The 18,520-nt window shown below is 41.3% G+C and overlaps 1 protein-coding gene across 1 annotated transcript; it reads right to left on the bottom strand.

The window, feature by feature from the left end:
* Positions 1-938: 938 nt before the first annotated feature.
* PPP2CA (protein phosphatase 2 catalytic subunit alpha) lies at positions 939-16,147 on the bottom strand. Its single transcript, XM_066329024.1, has 7 exons — positions 15,832-16,147; positions 4,688-4,897; positions 4,019-4,192; positions 3,755-3,844; positions 3,306-3,467; positions 2,438-2,556; positions 939-1,690 (listed from the first exon to the last, which is right to left on the bottom strand). The coding sequence occupies exons 1-7, from the start codon at positions 15,931-15,933 to the stop codon at positions 1,618-1,620; spliced, it is 930 nt and encodes a 309-aa protein (XP_066185121.1). The 5' UTR covers positions 15,934-16,147; the 3' UTR covers positions 939-1,617.
* Positions 16,148-18,520: the final 2,373 nt, after the last annotated feature.

Genomic DNA, 18,520 nt, shown 5'->3' on the forward strand with positions numbered 1-18,520 from the left:
GAAGGAAAAGCAATCACTTGAGCCCTTTCTGAAAGGGGATGAAGTAATGCTTGATGAAATGCAGCATCTTCTTTGCAAGTTAAAGAATTAAGTGGTTCTCCAGCTTTTCAGAAAAGCAAGAAAGTACCAAAAAGCATGTCTAGGACTAAGCCTCCAGGTGAGTTGGACATTTCCAAAATTTCTGTGTGTTCCCTTAGAAACAAGCAGTGTAAAAAACAAACCTCCACGTTATACAAAATCTACATCATGCCCAAGAAACTTAGTCTCAAACAATATGAATATTAGGAGTCATTCTATTAAGTCAACAGTACATCATTTAGATGTACCCAAGAAGTTTCACACACAAGCCTTAAGAAGGCATAACACATGAATTTTGGCTTTGAACCAAATCATCAAGTTGGGATTCCAATTTTGAAGAAGTTTGTAGAAAGGAAATATTTTAACAGAAGTTAACATAAACCACATACCACTGTTTTTCAGAATGGAAGCCTGGGCAAATACATGTAGCACTAAATTTCAAGTTGTTTCCTTTAATATTTACAAAACTGGTTTTATTCTTAGTTTTTCAGAAAAATGATTTTAAGTATTAGCACCTACATTGTAAATGAGTCAAACTTAGATTTACACTTGAAATAAAGCCACACGCAATCAGTTAAGTGAACCTATATTCTTCCATTTCTGAGTATTTCAGTAGAGCACCAAGAGGGAAAGAGCAACACGTGAGTAACCAGCAAGCTGTTCTCAGCTGTGAGACACAGGCCCAGGCACCTTCCTGGGACAGGATTCAAAACGTCAGAGTTTTCCAGCACACTCCAAATCACCTCAGTTTTAGTTATTTATAAGGTGGAAATTTCTATGCAAGTTTATATAAAACCCATCCAGCTACATGTTAGTTTATTAAACCACAGTTGACCTGAGATGTAATTAGAATTTTGACATTTTTCCATACTTAGTTCACAAGTTTATTATGAAAAACACTGCAGCTTTGTCCTGCAGTAACATTGTTTTACAGAAAAAAAACAGTTCTGTTCAAAGTAATTCACTATCCTTGGACAATTACAAGGGACAATATGGTAGGGCAGAGTGGAAAAGGGAACTGAGTGCAGACAAAAAAAAAATCAATACAATTAAATTAAACAGTATTCCCTGAAAATAAAACAAACAAACAGTTTCAGAACAAATATGAGGCCTTGGTACTTATTTTAAAAATGTTCTTTAAGCTTCAATGATTGTTTGCTGCTACCCTTATCTACAGTCATGCTGAATAAAGCTATAGCTAAATGGAAAGTTAAATGTATTCACGAGGTGTTAATGTCTACATCTTATTATTTGCAGTCTCTCAGAGAAAGCAAAAGTAACTACAAATAGCGCTATGCCAGAAACTGGTTTCTTGACCAACAATGTTGCTTCAGCATGCAATGAACTGGTTCATTCTAAAGTGGTCACAGTTGTTGATGACAAGAGGCTTTGTATTGAATATGGCACGTCTTTTGGTCCATGTGAAAACAAAGTTTGAATGTTAAATATTTTCTGACACTTTGGAGTTACTGTTGCTCTTCCCATTTTCTTTAGGTCAACATATGGTTCATGGCAATACTGTACAGGTCTAAAATCTCTTTACAGGAAGTAGTCTGGGGTGCGACGAGTAACATGCGGTTCACCTCTACGCGGTGCCGGGTCAAACTGCAAACTGAGAGCACAAAACACAACAGCTCAGCTCACATTCAGCTACGTTCTACCCAAGAGTTACAGCAGCAGTGCTTTAACACTGGCAGGTCTGTGCAAGTTTTATCAATCAAATTAAGTATTCTAGAGCAGGTGTTCCAGCTCTTCCACTCCTATTAGTATGTACTTTTAACCATCACATATTTAAATTCTTACCATGAAGGTCTGGAGAGAAATTTATTTTAGCTTTAAGAATCAAACTGGTCGAACATTAGTGTCTATTACAAAGTGAAAGTCCCCAGTCATTATCAAAGAGGGCAGTTTGCACAGTGCTTTTGCCTCATTTACTAGTAAAGTTGCTGCTGCAGTAGTTAGAAATCTCATTCAAAAAGCTGACATCCCAACACCTGAAGAATTCAAAGATTCCAAAAGTCTCCTGCCCAAGACTGACAGGAAGGCATTACCTTAGATGTGACAGACTACTCCTGCTCTCAAATCACATCCCTACACAGTAAGTCATTAAAATCCAGGTAGTTATACAAAACAAAAATGAGGAGTCTCACTTCAAGCTGACAGAGGAGATCTCAACAGCAACTGTTCCAGAGGCTTTCAATGTTTAAATGTTTCAAGACTAAATGTGACTAACGCAACAATTCCACATTCACTCCACCTCCTAAAAGCTTAGAGAGGGGAAAAAAACCCATCCTTTAACACAATTCAGTGATATCTTAAAATCACAGGCAACGGAATTCTCGTTTTTAAATATACTTACAAGGAGTACTTTAGAGTATCATCAAGCTCCATAATTGCAGCCTGGTTGCCACAACGGTAACAATAGTTTGGAGCACTGAAAATTGTTACTACATTCCGATCATGGCACCAGTTGTACCCCTGGAGAGGAAGGAAAAAATAATTATGACAACCAAGTTCACGTACTCCATGTAACTGCCTGACTACAAACCAACCTTTTAACATGCACAGCCCTAAGTGGCACTTGTGGGGTTACTTGAAATAAGCTCAAGGCTGTATCTTTTTTTCTCTTCTGGAGAGAAAAAGAGTAAAAAAGGAATTTTGGCCTTCATAGGTTGCTTCCTACTAGCAAATATAAGCTAGATATTTAAAAAAAGGACAAAAAACAAGCCGCCTAGCAAGATTTCTCCATTGCATTTGCATTAAGTAGTTAAAATAGCGATTCTGAAGTACGCAATCTACTCTGAACCTTAACTGGGATCACCAAAACCAGAGTCCAAACATACATTTAAAAATCTGAACTGCTAGTAGTAACTAGAGACCAAGAACAAAAGCATACATCCAAGCTAAAAAGAAAGATTACACTTTTTTCAAGAGACACATATTTAAAAACCTTTTTATCTACACATAACTGCAATACCACATCTAGTACCATAGCCTGGTTTGGGATATTACTGTAAATTTTCATGAGAACAAGGCCAAAATAAAGGTTACTCCACTGTCAAACTCCTTTAGTCTCACATGAATACTGCCAAGGTCAAGTTTCTGGAAGACTGTTAGCTGGATCACCACCTGTCACAGCAGCATATGCACATGTCTGACACAGAGCGTGGAGTAAATGGACCAAGGACACAATCCAAAGTTTGAACACACAGGCTTGTCCTGCTCACCTCCATTACCAACTGATGAGCTCTTGAAACCAACGTAAGGCCATTAGCATGGTTAAAGGTTTCTGAAATATCCTGTCCAAATGTGTAACCTGCACCTCGAGGAGAAATCCCCCAGCCACCACGATCGTCTGGATCTGACCATAGCAAGTCACACATTGGGCCCTGTAAGAGAGGCAGATTTCAGAGGTGAAGGGCAAAGAACCAAAAGCAAACAAACCCCAAAAAAACTTGCACTCACACCACCCCTGCACAACTCTTTGAGACTTAATATGTTTCTTTCTTTAAGCAAGGACATGTCCCTCATTTTTCCTTTAAAAAATCCAGAATAGGAAGACAGGCACTCCAATATTGCTAAGTTGATTTGAATTTCGTTTTCAGCCTGTGAACTTAACCCCCCAATATATGCTGAATCACCAGTCTCATTGGCTTAGAAAATTATTTTTCAGTACCTCATGGGGAACTTCCTGCAAGCGATCAAGTGCTCGGATGTGATCCAGTGTATCTATAGATGGAGAGAGGCCACCATGTAGACAAAAAATCTGCAAAAGTTAAGAAACATGAAGTTTATTTGCATTAATCAAATAGAACAGTTTAGAATAAATGATTATGAGAAAATCTGCATGAAATTCCTTTAAAGATGAGAGCTGACAGAACACAATGTTAAGAGCTCCCTTTACAATCAAAAACATTCAACTATGTCAAATTCAACATACCTGGCCATCCACCAAGGCAGTTAGAGGCAGGTAATCGAAAAGGTCTGTGAAGTATTTCCAAACATTTGCATTTCCATATTTCCTTAAACATTCATCATAGAAACCATAAACCTGTGTGATTTGCCTGCTTTCATGGTTCCCTCGAAGAATTGTGATACGTTCACGGTAACGGACCTAAACAGAAGAGCTTGTTTTAGCACACCAATGAGCAACTCTTCCCCAGAACAGAATTTGCCTTCCTCAATCCCTGCCACACATCAATAAAGCAATTAAAACCAAACCATTCTGAAGATGCAATTATAACCTCTGAGGTAAAAAAAAGGAATAATAAATACTTTTTAATCACACAGAGATTAATTACATGTTGTATTTAGTATTACTAGTGGACTTCACTACACCTGTGCATTAAGCTGATCTCTCCAAGCAAATTCTTAAAGACTGCTACTCAGACAACTAAAAAATGAACACTCCTTTTAGATAAAGCTCAGGCTTGCACCTGAACATTTTTATAATTTTTTTTAAGATGTGACTTAGAAAACTAAGACAGCCAAGAAGTCAGTTTCAGTACCTCTAATACCAATGCAGTGAAAATCATAGCAGACGTTAAGGTTAGTCATGACAATAATGATGTACTTTATACAGAACTGTAAAGCTGAGACGAAAAGTTACCTTAAGAGCTACAAGCAATGTGACTGTTTCGACTGAATAATAGCCTCTGTCAACATAGTCCCCCATAAACAAATAGTTTGTGTCTGGTGATTTGCCTCCAATTCTGAAAAGTTCCATGAGGTCGTGAAATTGTCCATGGACATCTCCACACACTGTGACTGGACATCGCACTTCTTGTACGTTGGATTCTTTTGTCAAAATTTCTTTAGCCTATAAAACAAAAAAGCACATAAATTGTGAGTTTGTCTGTGAAGAGCTGTTTTATTCAAAGCATGCTCTACCACTTCCAACTCTGCTACCTGCTCTCTTTAGGAGCTCTTGTCCCTTCCTTCTCTGAAGCACTTCAGGTAAAAGTTTATCTTGACTTAGATGCTGTTTATCTTAAAACAACATTTCACTTTATGAAACCCCATATTAGTAATTAATAGCTACATGGCTTTTTTCCCTCCTTGAGGACAGTATCTTAAGTAAAATTTCAGATATTCTACAAAAATGGTTCTGTGACACACAGAACAATGATCATCACTACTTAAAAAGTTTGAAATATTTTGAAAAACTAAATCTAAAAATCCTGCCCATATCTCACCTCCAAAAGCCCAAACTCGGACACAAAGCATTACCAACACCCTGGCACTCACCCTGTACAAACATCTCTGACCCACCTGCAAAGGCAGGGAGTCCTGCATAAAGCAGAATGAGCACAAATATCCACTGGTACCAGCAATTACAGAGCAGATCATCACCTGCACAAGTTTTCTCAACAAGTTTTGTGATTAAATACAGACTAGTAACATCAAGTTGTGTCTTCATAATTTTTTTCCCAAAAAATTGTGTCAATAAAAGTTGCAGACAAAGGTAATTTGTATGAAGGAGCATAGGCTAAAGATAGCACCAGAAAGGTAATTTTGAAATAATGCAAGACAGTCGTTACAGTTTGTTCTCAGAACAGTCATGAGACACATGCCACAATGATTTGCTAAATCAAGAAGGTATTAGTAATATAAATAGTAACAAGTTTACTAGTTACTATCTACAACGATTTCCCTGTTTTTCAAGGCAATGCTCCTATCAAAAAAAGGATCCTTTTTTACCTCATTACCTCAATTACAAGAGAATATATAAAAACTATATTCTATTATATAACTCAAGTTGTCTGCAAAACAGTGGCTGACACTCCCACCCAAAAGTGGTGTCACTGTCCCACACATCATCCTGGCTGACCACCACGGTCACCACTTCAAAAAGAAGCAACAGCTAAGTTTAATGATGGAAATTATGAAATTCAATGTTTCACTGCAATGAAATGCAAAAATACAGCATGGGTAAGCATCCTACACAATAAAAAGCTTTAGATGTCACTCTGCAGACATATTTACATAAGAAGTCAGTCTCTCATGAGAGTTTCCACTTGTGCTGTGCCCAGTACTAAAGATAGGTCATTCCTGGCTTGTGGTCGATGCTAAAAGTGCAGATTTATTTTAAGATAGCCTGACTTGAGTTTATTTTAATGCAGTGACACTCACCGGATGTTTTGAAGGTGTTTTAACAGCCTCAGTCTCTTCTAATACTCTCTTACATTCAGAAACATTTGCCAGCTGAATTCTCCTTTTGACAGAGAATGTCACAGATGCTTACAGCACTTCGATATAAAAAAACTCTACTCTTTAATGAGAATGTCCCTACCACTGGATTTTCTTAACACACTTGAAGCACTGTACAAAGAATGCAGCATTCATTTTTCATCAAAGGTATGCAGCGTTCGTGCTGAGAATGCCAGAGTTCTCAGCAACTGAGTTGTTGCTTCCTCAGTTTCTGAAATATTAAATCACTCAGATACGCACATGACCAAACACATAGAGAAGTCAGACAGCTACTCTGATGGAAAAAGACTGTTCCAGGTCAACCTGCAGAGCAGCAACCTCTGTTTAAATCCTGCAGTGGAGGAATGCTGCTGCATGGATTCCAACATTTCCATCTTCTAAAATCAGTTTCATGCAACACTGTGTTGTGAACTGTTTAGCTCATTTAGAGTCTTATGCCTCACAGTATTAGAAGTGGCACATACTCAAGGGCTTAAACATTCTACTTGGCTCCATAAAAGAACTTCAGCAGAGCTGGAGGTAGAAAAAATAACATCCTGAAAACAAGTCACCAACAAGCAGTCAACTACATCCCAATTTTCATAATAAATTAATTCCTATAAAAAGGTAAAGTAAAAAATAAAAGGACTTTTAAGATACAAACACAAGTTGCTAAGACAACAATACATTTAAGACTACAATTTCACAATGGTAAGTGATCACTAATACTACTGCTGCAGTATCTGTGCCCCTGGCCTTGTACTGGATCACACAGCCCTGGGGAACTCCACCTAGTTCCACTCCCTGTTTTTATTGATTCTTGATGATGCTGCTTACTCACCACATCACAAAACCCCCTCCCACTACCCAACCCATCCTCCCCTCCAATAAATGCACTTCCCACCAGCAGCTCTCCTACACTTCCTCATGGAAAGGAAGCAGTAGGGCACCCTTCAGCAGAAGACAGAAAACTCTTCGACCCAACCATCTGACAAAGGAGAACTGGGAAAGACACACACACAGCACCCCCTGAACTTCACACAGCCCAGGACCTATTGCCACAAAGGGTAATAGTGCAACAATGCAGTATTTTGACATCAACGTTTTGAAACATCCAGGCTTCCCTGCCTATCATGAGGACAAACATGATATAATTCAGAAAAATATTTTCTTGAGCATCTATTAATTCTTTTGTATCTCTGCCTTTTTTCGGTTCTTAACAATTGTTACTATTAAGACAGCCCTAAACTCCTCTACACCTCCAACACTTAATAATCTTTTTTACATATAGAATATCACCACAAGTCAAACCTCAGTGGTGCAGGGTACTTAAGCAAAAACTTCTTATCAACAACCTACTATATTACAGTTGTAAAATCCTGCCTCTGAATCAGTTTAATTATTTTTTCAGCACTAAACTCTCAGATTTCAAAATAAAGTGCAAACACAAGCCTACAATGAACACATTACTTCAAGTTGATAAATGCTAATTTTACTGCCAATTACCAACGAAGTCTAAGGCAGAAAAAACACACAGCTGTGACACAGTTACACAAGAAGAATATAAGAACCACCAAGTGCAATGCTGTCATAAACACTACTGCTGAGGTGGAAAGTCAGGTATTTTACTCAGAATGATCTCAAAGTTCAAACAATAAGCACATATCAAATACATTTCAGCTTAGTCATAGTGACTGGAATTCATTCTGACTTGATATTGGCTTATTCAGTCATTTCACTGTAAAGAGAAAACTTAAACAATCCCAGAATTCAACAAGAATAAAATCAATATTAGTTTAAACACACAGAAGAACAACCACTTTTCACTTTAAAAGAGTAGCACTGCATAAAAACACAATCTACTACTTAAGAATTAAACCATTCCTGGCCTGCTGCACATCACCTAAAGGCCAGCTGAACAGCACCAAGCTGCTTCAGTGGCTCTGTTTACAAAGCATATCTCTGCAAACGCTGTTCTTAAAACAAAAAGATCAGCTTCATTGTTGTAAGACAGTACATGATCCAAGTGTATGAACTGCCATGGGTAAGAATTTTGAAAATATGACTATGAAAGTCACTACCATATGATTTTCAGATCCTCTGTTTATTTAATGAGATGCACAAGTTGTATGAATCCAGATATATATCCTACTTTTCCTGCTCCCTCCAAATATTCTTATCCTATCTATATGCCACCAGCTAAGGCTCAGAGTCGAGTGCCATAAAAGCCATAATCCATTTTACTTCCTCAATTCACTCTGTGCTGAGCATAAGCAAGTTTCCCTCCTAAGCAGTGTACATCATCAACCTTGTCTCACAGAAATAATTCCTCTGTGTTTCCAGAATACAACAGATATTTCTTAATTACTCCAACTCCTCCTTAGGCACCTACATTCTAGCATGAGCTCTGACATCTCAGCCCAATTATCTACCCTGAAAAGTAGTAGATGCTTTTCACAACAAAAAAAATATACTGGGGCACACAAAAGAAAATAACAAGACCCAAACCAAAGGGTAAACATTACTTTGTGTGTGCAGAATTGCAAATCAATGCTTGAAGCAGCACTATAAAGCAGTCATCAAAAGATTACCACCATTAACTCTGTAAAGAAAATACAACCATTATTTTAATTAGACAACACAGCCCCAAAGTCATGGGTGCAGATGGTAACCCATCATTCTTGGCTGACCAGAATTCCCACCTGCAGCCCACCACACTGTCTAGTAAAGTGTGCAATGAGAAGTATCCACTGTAACCAAGAAATAGGTATTTGTAGTTACCATAAAGGTATTCTGGTGAAATTGAAGACTTCAACCACACCCATAATTTCCTGCCACCAAGGTGCACAGGATGTGACTAAAGGCACAATGATCAGCTGATTGGCATAAATACTGGTTTTAGCTGTTCAAACATCATGACCTGGAAAAGATTCCAGTTCCAAGCAAAGTCATCCATTACAGTCAGCAATTCTTCTGCAGAGTCAATGCTTTTCAATTTAAAGGCTTCCCCTAGTCCTTACATCGGGAGGAAAGAGAGCAGGTTCAGATAAAAGATGGGCTTATTTTTTAAAGCAAAAAGTGTTTTCTTTTACTGTCTGACATTTGAAACAAAACTAGATAAATGAAGCCTCCAATAACACCCTTCTGTGAAGGAGACATGGCAGTCAGATTACACATGACACAAATGGGAAACTGATTTCTGCTGAACTTCACAATCCACTAAGGAGTTCACTGTGAATGTATAAGTAGAAACAAAATTAAAATACAAAGTTCCTCACTGACATTTAATTATTTAGTATTCCAAAATAAGTAAAACCAGGATTTCCATCCACATAGAAATACTGAGCAGCAAAATACTCTTTTGCCAGAACAAAAGATGATGCATCTGCTTTCCCTCTGGATCTGTGATTAGGACGACTTAAACCTCCATTTCTAATCTCTTCCGTTCAGGGAGAAGAGAGACCAGTTTAAATACAAGACCTTCGCCAACCAAAAGAGCAACCCCAGTGCCAGGACCGCTGTAAGATTAAAATAAGACAACCACTTTCCTTTACGACCTGTAAATTCTAGGTCTACAAGAAAGCATGCAAGCAGCCAACTTCTGCCAAATAACCCTCTCTTCCTTTGTATTACGAAAGTAAGGACTGACTCCATTCAAAACCTTGATAGTCTCCTCAACATTTCCATTTGAAAAGATCAGTAGCAGTCTTACACACTCAGAGCAACTGGTAAGTGTTCTTGCCCTCGGAGGCAAATCTGGGAGAAGGGGAAAGGTGTTTATCAATCAGTAGTTGACGAGCACTGGGGATAAGGAAGAAGGTCTTCTGAAAGAACTCAGTGTCATGATTTTGCTTAATACAAAAGGTCTTAGTATCTTTAATTTTAAATTGAAAAAAACCAACCTAGAAAAAGCTTTTTTAAAAAAACATAAGAAGCCAAATACCTCAAGAACCCTTATGCTTTCCTTGCCTCATGGGAGTTCCAAGAAACACAGCAATGTCAGCAATGCAGGAAGCTGACCACTTACAGGGATGTTTTTCAGTCCTCTCTGTAGAACAAGCTGTATTCATTTTGAAGCCTTCAAGTTGTTAAAAAAAAAAAAAATAGGCTAAACCTACTCCTGAACTAGTTGGGCCTAGTATCAACAAGTCCAGCTTCATGCAATGAACTCAAAAAGTTCTCAACTCTTTTTTTCCAGTAACTCCAACACAGCTTGACATAGTCATGCTACAGGTCAGGACACCAACTGGAGGATGGCATGTCAAAACTCAAAGACAGGTTTAGAACCAACCATCAAGCAAGCAACACCTGTACTGGAAGGCATGTTCAAAATGTTCAGCAGAAATATTACTGGCTACTGAGTAACTGAGCTCCAGTATTCATTCTTTAGTCAGAAAGAAACTTTTTCCAGATTAATATATGCTACCTGAAGAAAAAGAATTTAACAGCAGCATTACGGACTACAGGTGTAGTGTTTAAGGGTCTCTAAGCAAGATTGAAAATTCAATCCCTGCCCCTGTGAATTCCCCTCACACAGATCTGTTGCACGAGGCCTTGTGGACTCCTGCCAGACACAGCCAGACAGGTTTGGGTTTGTGCTGGGCAAGGTGATCAACAAACCCAGGTGATCAACTGAGAATGGCTCTGAAGTGATCACGGAGCAGCACCGTCACCATAGCTGAGGAGAGAACAGCCTCAGCACAGGCAGATTTGGAAGAGGACATCAGTCTTGCAATCTCATCCCCGTCTTTAGCCTCAAACTGGCAGAATTCAAAGAAGAACTTGCTCTGACTTAGGAGTGCTCCCTGTCTGTTAGCTTCAGCTATGCTCAAAACAATGCAAGTATCTTTCACTCCTACTTGACCACAACTAATGTTGCAACTAAAAAGCAAAACACCAAAACCAAACATCTCACTGCTAGCACAACTCAGTTTTTACAGAACTTATTACAATTTAAAAAAACAACCCCAAACCCAGAAAGTTGTTGATGCTACAATCACTGGCACATACAAGACTATATTTTTATATGCACATCAAGATGTTGTATGTAAATCCAGGCTAGGTGAGAAGGCTTGCAAGGTTGACACTTCAAATGCCTTCTATAGAAAGAGACAATTTCCATTTTTCATTATCAATCATAACAAAAAAAACCAAACAAAAAACCAAATCACCACCAAAAAAACCCACAACAAATCAGAACACTGGGCATGAAACAGTATTTTTTTCACGTGTTCCAGAATAATCTAAAACACAGTCATTCAAACGTTACAAAAGGCTTTGTACACTACACTTTCAACTCTTCAGAGACAGAAGGTGTAAATACACGACCCCATCAATGACTTGATCCCTGTTCAACAGGGATCATGTATGTTCAACATATGTATGATGTATGATGTATGTTCAACAAAGGAGCCCTAAACACCCTCTGGTCTCCCAGAGCCCCTGGAACAGCTCCTGAGGGGCCCTCCCACCACTGGCAGCAGAGTTCCCTGCTACAGAATCCAGTGCAGTGGCAAGGCAGAACTGCAATGCTGCACATTCCTCTTCTGCCAGGGGTAGAGGGACACACAAGCTCCCGATGCACAGCCCACCACACAGGGCACACCATACTCTCACCACCTGTGAATTCTGCTGGGGCAGGTTTCTTGGCTGATTTACAGCAAGTTCAGACAGGAATGTTAATTTTCCCAATCATGTTAGTCTGAAGAATAGTTAGTTATACAAGATGGATATGGGAATGCAAAAGCTAGCTAATGGAAAAGCCATTGCAAATGCAGCTGGAAACAGTTTAAAACATTCACTTCTGGCCAAAAATAATCAGCTAAGAAATGCAGCTCCTGAACAGCATAGGAAGCAGAAGGGAACATGTGGCTCTATCTGAAAAAACAGTTGGGCAGACAACTCACTTAAAACACAGGAGTAAGACCCACAGAACACAGAAGTTCTATGCATTAGAGGAATTGAACTTTGACTGCACAGGCTTTTTCTGACCCAAAAGAAAGCTTCATCACAAACATACTTGTCCTCTCAGAATTAAGTCACTTAACAATGAGCTAAATGAGTTTATGCAACTCACACAGCTGCAGTGGGTATAATAAGCACGTTTGGTTAGAGAACATCTAACTTGGAAGATCAGGTGTTAAAGTGAAAATTCTACAACAAGAAAAAAATTTAGAAAAATACACCATGAACAAGGTACATACCAGAGAAAAGTACGGCCCAGAAACACATTCACACTACAAAAATTAGCAATGGTGACAAATAAAAAAGCAAATGTAACCAATATGATTCTTATAGATCAAAAACTGCAGGCGTCAAACCTTGAATCAATGTTTCTTGAATGCCTTTATCAGTATCAGCCCTTAACTTAGTTTAAAATATTTTGGCTAGCAGCAATATTGATTCAAAGGTATTTTACTAGCAATTCAAGAACCCTGAACACTCTACATAGTATATATGACCAAAGAGTCTTCTCTCCCTCTCTCTAAAAACTGGAGATGCCAAACTCATATACACTAAATTATGGAGTAGTGTTTTCGAGGGAGTGGCTCAGACACCTCTGCCTCCACCTGCGCTAGATATCTCCTGCAATAACCAAAGCAAACTCTATCCAAAAATTCACTTCATTCCTTTGTGTAATTTTAGACTGTCATCCCACCTTCCTGAGCAATATACCACACCCCCAGCTCCTGTGATAAAGGGCATTTATACAGAGGAGACAAGATCACTTCCCTCCACTCTCAATGTATGGGAAAGAAACTCTAAACCAGCATCCTTTCATTCAAAATGGCCAGTGGAAAAACTCTCACCTGGCAATAAAGGACTTCCTTTCACCTCTGCCAATAAACAATTCAGCACTAACAGGACAAACACTGCTGACATGTAACAGTAACTGGACTGGGTATATTTTGACCACTTCTTTGGAACTTGCACTTCTCAAATGCTGAAGCAAAGCACATGCAGTTGGTCACTCGACTGAAGTAACATTAAACACACAGCACGTACTAAGCCTACAGTAATTTAACTGCCACTCAGAGGTTGATTATTTCAAATCATTTGTGAAAGTATAATGTATTATTCATGGTTACAAATTACTTCTAGACTTCAAACATGTTTCTGCCCAGTTCCCACCACCACCATCACCCAGGTAACCAGGCTCAGTGAAAGATGCACCAAGACAGTAACTGGGATGCACAAATGGCCACAATCATCATGTTTGTTAAAAGTTCTTATGTTCTTCAGGTATCAATACTGAAATACAAGAGAGCCCTTAGGCTTATTCTTATTAGACAAACACCAGTCTGCATACATGAAGCCCCAGCAGATCAAGAAATACTTGTCAGGGAGATCATCCAATCAAACACTCCTATCAGCAAAAAGCCCTCAATTTTTTTAATTGCTTATTTTACCTAGCCCTAGCTGCAATTCAGTGTGGTGAAGAACAACAGTTTATACTGTTTATATCTAGTAGGGTCTTTATTTGTCCTTTGGAACAATAGCTGAATCTGACACTGTCCTTAAGCTATTCATGGAAAGAGCCTTTTGATGTGATTACATCCACGAAACTAATTAAACAGTCCAAACAAAGCACAACCCAGTGAGGTTTCTGAGAGTCAGTGCTGGCAACATGGAAATACATTAAAGCAAGTGCTATCCCTCAGCAGGAAGGTGCAGAACTGAGCTCTCATCCTACTTCCATGAAAACAACAGAGACAAGAAGATGGAAAACTCAGACTCCAAGGGCGTATCTCCAATTCTTTGCATCAGCAACCATGAAGAAACTTAACTACTCTTAGCAGAAAGTCCAAGTAAATCCACCTGTAGTTATCAGCAACAAATCAACTTTCCCTAACATCACCAGCCCTGTGGCTGAACTCTGCACAGTGCTGACCACAGACCGAGAATTGTCACCCCACCCAAAGCTCACAGCCACCCAACCCAGCCAACATGAAGGCTGCTACTAAATAATACTCTGGCAGATTTCTTTTCCACATTCTCAGGGTCTCTCATCTCAACACACAGCAGTCAGACACAAAATTTTCTATTTCCCTTTACCATTATCTTGGTGATGAGCATCACACATTTATCCATAAATGCAGCTCATTTCTAGTCTTCACCGGGAAAAACCAAAAAGATCATTTTGTGCAAGACTGATGACTGGGACTACTGTATCTTCTGTAAGGAATTTCTAATGATATGCCTGTTTCTCACTGAACCAAAACACCCAGGACATCAAAAGCTTTTTATACATTATACACCCCTCATGGACCCGCAGGTTACATAGAGCCCCACAAAAAGAGGCCATAAGCACCCACTGCTGTGGGATTCAGGACTCAGTCCACATCAGTTTATAAACTACAGCAAGTGAAATACTTGCCTCTCACAGACAGCAATACAAGGAAGAAGCTGGACCGCTGTCATTGGCCACGCACATGGAAATAGCCAGGTGGTGACACTGCCACTTACTTGCAACACCCTTTAAAATACACAGCCTGAATCAAATGGAAACAATGTTGAGTTGCTGGAATACAAGTGAACTAAAATCTGTACAGGAGCAAGAGTCGGTCTGGCCAAAAGCATTGCAAGTTCTTTATTAAATTCATAGACAGTCCTCTCGAAACGATTTACTTCCAAAACAACCTAAATGTAGTATTTGAAAGCATGATACCAATGTTAAAGTATTCTAGGTACTTTCTGTAGCAAGTACATAGGCTTCTTTAGAAGCCAGTACATCCATCACTTCATGTATGCCTTAATATCCAGTTCCCAAAAAAATTCACAAATATTCCATCTTTCAGTCTAGAAATACAAGAATACATAAAATCATCTGTAATTAAAGAAAAAAAAAAAATACACCGTCAACTACTCTCAGCTATTAAGTTACATCCAAAATTAGATTCAACTGGAAAATGCCTCTGGATGCTACCAGAACAAAATTTTCCTGAATTTCCAAAACGCAATCTGTCCTGGGCGGGCTTTACAACCTTCCTAAGCTATGAATGTCTCAATCAACACATTGCTCTGTAACATTCACGTCTCAACGTTTTCAAATCATCACCATAAAAATAAGATCTCGAATGTTTATTCTGTGAATTTCGTGAAACCCAGATCCTTATTGAGGGAAACCAAAACCCCAAAGCTAATTTACCCTTCAATTAGTTATAAACGTGTCTATGCTTATTCATAACACGAAAAATACAAGAAATAAAGCAGCAGCACTTTACCGCGTGCAACTTCCAAGCGCTCACCACAGGCTTTTATTTTCACTGTAATAACTCACGCTCCTAGGGGTTAATTTAACATTTTAAGCGAGGGGGAGAGGGTCTCTCGGGGGTCTCTCCCGAGGATCCATCGCGGCCGCGGCGCCATTTTAGGAGGCGCTGAGCGGGCGGGAGGCGGAGCCGAGGCTCCAGCACAGCCGAGGGGCCGCGGCTCGCCCAGCCCCGGCCCCGGCCCCGGCTCCCGGCTCCCGGCTCCCGGCTCCCGGCCCGCCGACCCCCGGCCGCCCCAGCGCCACCGCCCCCGCCGGCAGCTCTCCCGGCCCGCCGCCTCCTCGCTCCTCACCTTCTCACAGAGGCTCTTCACCTGCCCCTCGGACAGCTGCTTGCACTCGTTAAGCTGCTCCACCCACTGGTCGAGCTCCTTGGTGAAGACCTTCTCCTCCATCCCGCTCTCCCCCTCCTCCTCCTCCTCCTCCTCCTCCTCCTCCTCACCGGCTGCTGCTGCTGCCGCACCGCCCCGCGGGCCCCTGCGATCCGCGCTCCCCACAGCGGCGGCGGCCGCGACGCGTCAGGGCGGGCGGGCGGGCGGGCGCGGGGAGAGGGCGGCCCGGGGCGCTCCGGCTGCGGCAGCGCTGCCGCTCCTCGCTCCGCACCGTGTAATGGCCGCCGCTGCTGACGTCACCGTCCCGGCCCCACCGCGGGGAGGGGGACGCCACGGGAGCCGACGGCGCGTGCGCGGCGCCCGGGCGGGGCCGCGAGTGCGCTCTGAGGGGAGGGGGCGGGGGAGGGCAGTGACCGCGCGCGCCCGCCGCGGGAGCGGATGGTGCCTGTGCTCCGTCTCGGCCCTGGTTCCCGGTGCCTGTGCTCCGTCCCGGCCCTGGTTCCCGGTGCCTGTGCTCCACCCAGTCCTTGTTCCCGGTTCTCGTCCTGGGCCCCCGTGGGGGATCCGTCTGAGGGGCGCGGCGCAGCCCCGGCCGGTCGCAGCCCTGAGGCGGGAGCCGGGGCAGTGCCGTGAGGGGTCGCCGCCATGGCGGTGCCGGCCCGTCCTGTGCCCGGCTGCTGAGCGCGGGGCACGGGCTGGGCTGGGTCCTCGCCTGCCGAGCGCCCGCTGCGGGGTCGGGAGGGGATGTTTCTGAGGGCTTGGTGCGGCTCCGCAGTGTTTGCGGTTCTCCCTGTAATTAATATATACAGGTATCTCCGAGGCGCGTGCCGAGAGGAGAGAGAGCCCTCGCCGTAAACTAAAGCACAAAAAGTTCCACCTCCGCACGAGATGGAGCTTTATGCTGTGGGTAGCAGAGCACTGGAACGGGCTGCCCAGGGAGGGCATGGAGTCTTCGTCTGTGGAGACTTTGAAAACCTCCCTGGACACGTTCCTGTCTCGTCTGCTCCAGGTGGCGGCCCTGGCCGATGGGTCGGACTGGGTGATCCCCAGAGGTCCCTTCCAACCCGAGCAGTTCTGTGATGCTGAGGTCCCGAGCCCGGTTACCGTGTCGGCCAGAGAACAGGGAAGTGGGGGGCGCTTGCTGGTCTTGGGTACTTTAAAAATAAAGCTTTTCTGTTCTAAATCATGAGCATTAAATACTATCCTAATTGTACCACCAGGTAGTGCTTAGGTTAAAAAGGCTGTGCTCCATTTCTTTAAAATAATTTATACTGAAAGAGTTCTTGGAAGTCTGGAGTTTATTATAACCTTTTTAAACAGAAGTAATGTGTGAAGTGCAGTGTAAGGGTTAAGTAAAGGAAATTAGTGGTGGACCTTTCAGGAAGGTGGTATTTTTTTCAGGAAACTAGTGGTGACCTCAGCTACCTTACTGTACTCAGACACTTGCTACCTAAGGGAAAATATGTCAGTAAGACACAGATAAGTTGCAATAAAAAAGAATGTAGGAAATATGCAGAACCGATTTCTAATGAATTATGTATTTTATTGCAATCTGCATCTTAAATTACAGAGGAAGGTTTCCCTTAACCTACAAAAGACATGAAATGATCAGTTTTAAAAAGTAATATTTTTTTACTTAAATGGGTCAAAATGTTGATAAAATATTGATTTGTTAATTTCAAAAGGGCACACAATGACTTATCGTAGTTAATTTGTGTTAATTGTCTTGGTCATCACTTGCCTAATGCAGAGTCTGACTTATTAAATTCTTTCCCTACTATTGAAGGAAATTAAGAATTCTATAATGAGCAATGGGTAAGGAATGTTTGCTTTCATGGGTCAGTCTCGGTTTCTTGGTGTCATACTCTCCTGCTAGATAGAAGTTGGTTTGAATTGCCTGACTTAGGTTTTGTTTGTCTTCCAAAATAATTTTGCTGTTCTTACACAGGGTCTCGTCTTCAGATGACCTTGTTTTTGTCCTTAAAGTTGTAGAAGGAAAAGTCCCATTCATTGAGAAATGTTAGGTTTCAAGAATTCACTCTGTTACACATCTTCCCAAAATAGTCTTGAGCAAATATATGCAAAGAGTATGAAGCAATAACAATAACTCTTGTGTAATTTGCCAAGCTAAAGTTCATTTTCTTTAATAACTGTTGACTTTCTGGCATAGTTACACGTTTGAGGATCACACTGCAAACCATCCACACTAGCTGTGCTTTCCTCACACCTACCAGATAAGACATGCAGGATTTCAGTTGCAGTTTTGTAGGCAAACAAGCCAGGTTAATAGTTTCTTACTGCTAGTGTGGCTTAGACTGGACACCTCACATATTAACAATCACTGCTGTCTTCAGAGCAATTATGGTTCCCAACCCCACTGTTGGTTCCCAGGAACATGGTGGTAAAAAAAGGAACACTTGTTTGAAAAGACTCGGTCACAACTCTTTTTCAGGCAAACTCCACCTGGGAAGGGGTGGGTGATTCAGCACTCCCTGCTTGCCACTGAAAGCTGAAGCTGAGCTGCTCACTGTAGGAGAATTCAGGATTCATTTATCTGGACACTCCCAGAGAAAGGAAAGCTTGGGTTTCCATCTCCATTCCAAGCATTAGGTCTGCATTTTATCCTCATACTCTTTTGAATTGCCTGTAT

This window comes from Sylvia atricapilla, chromosome 14, assembly GCF_009819655.1.
Source record: "Sylvia atricapilla isolate bSylAtr1 chromosome 14, bSylAtr1.pri, whole genome shotgun sequence".
NCBI classification, from domain to species: domain Eukaryota; kingdom Metazoa; phylum Chordata; class Aves; order Passeriformes; family Sylviidae; genus Sylvia; species Sylvia atricapilla.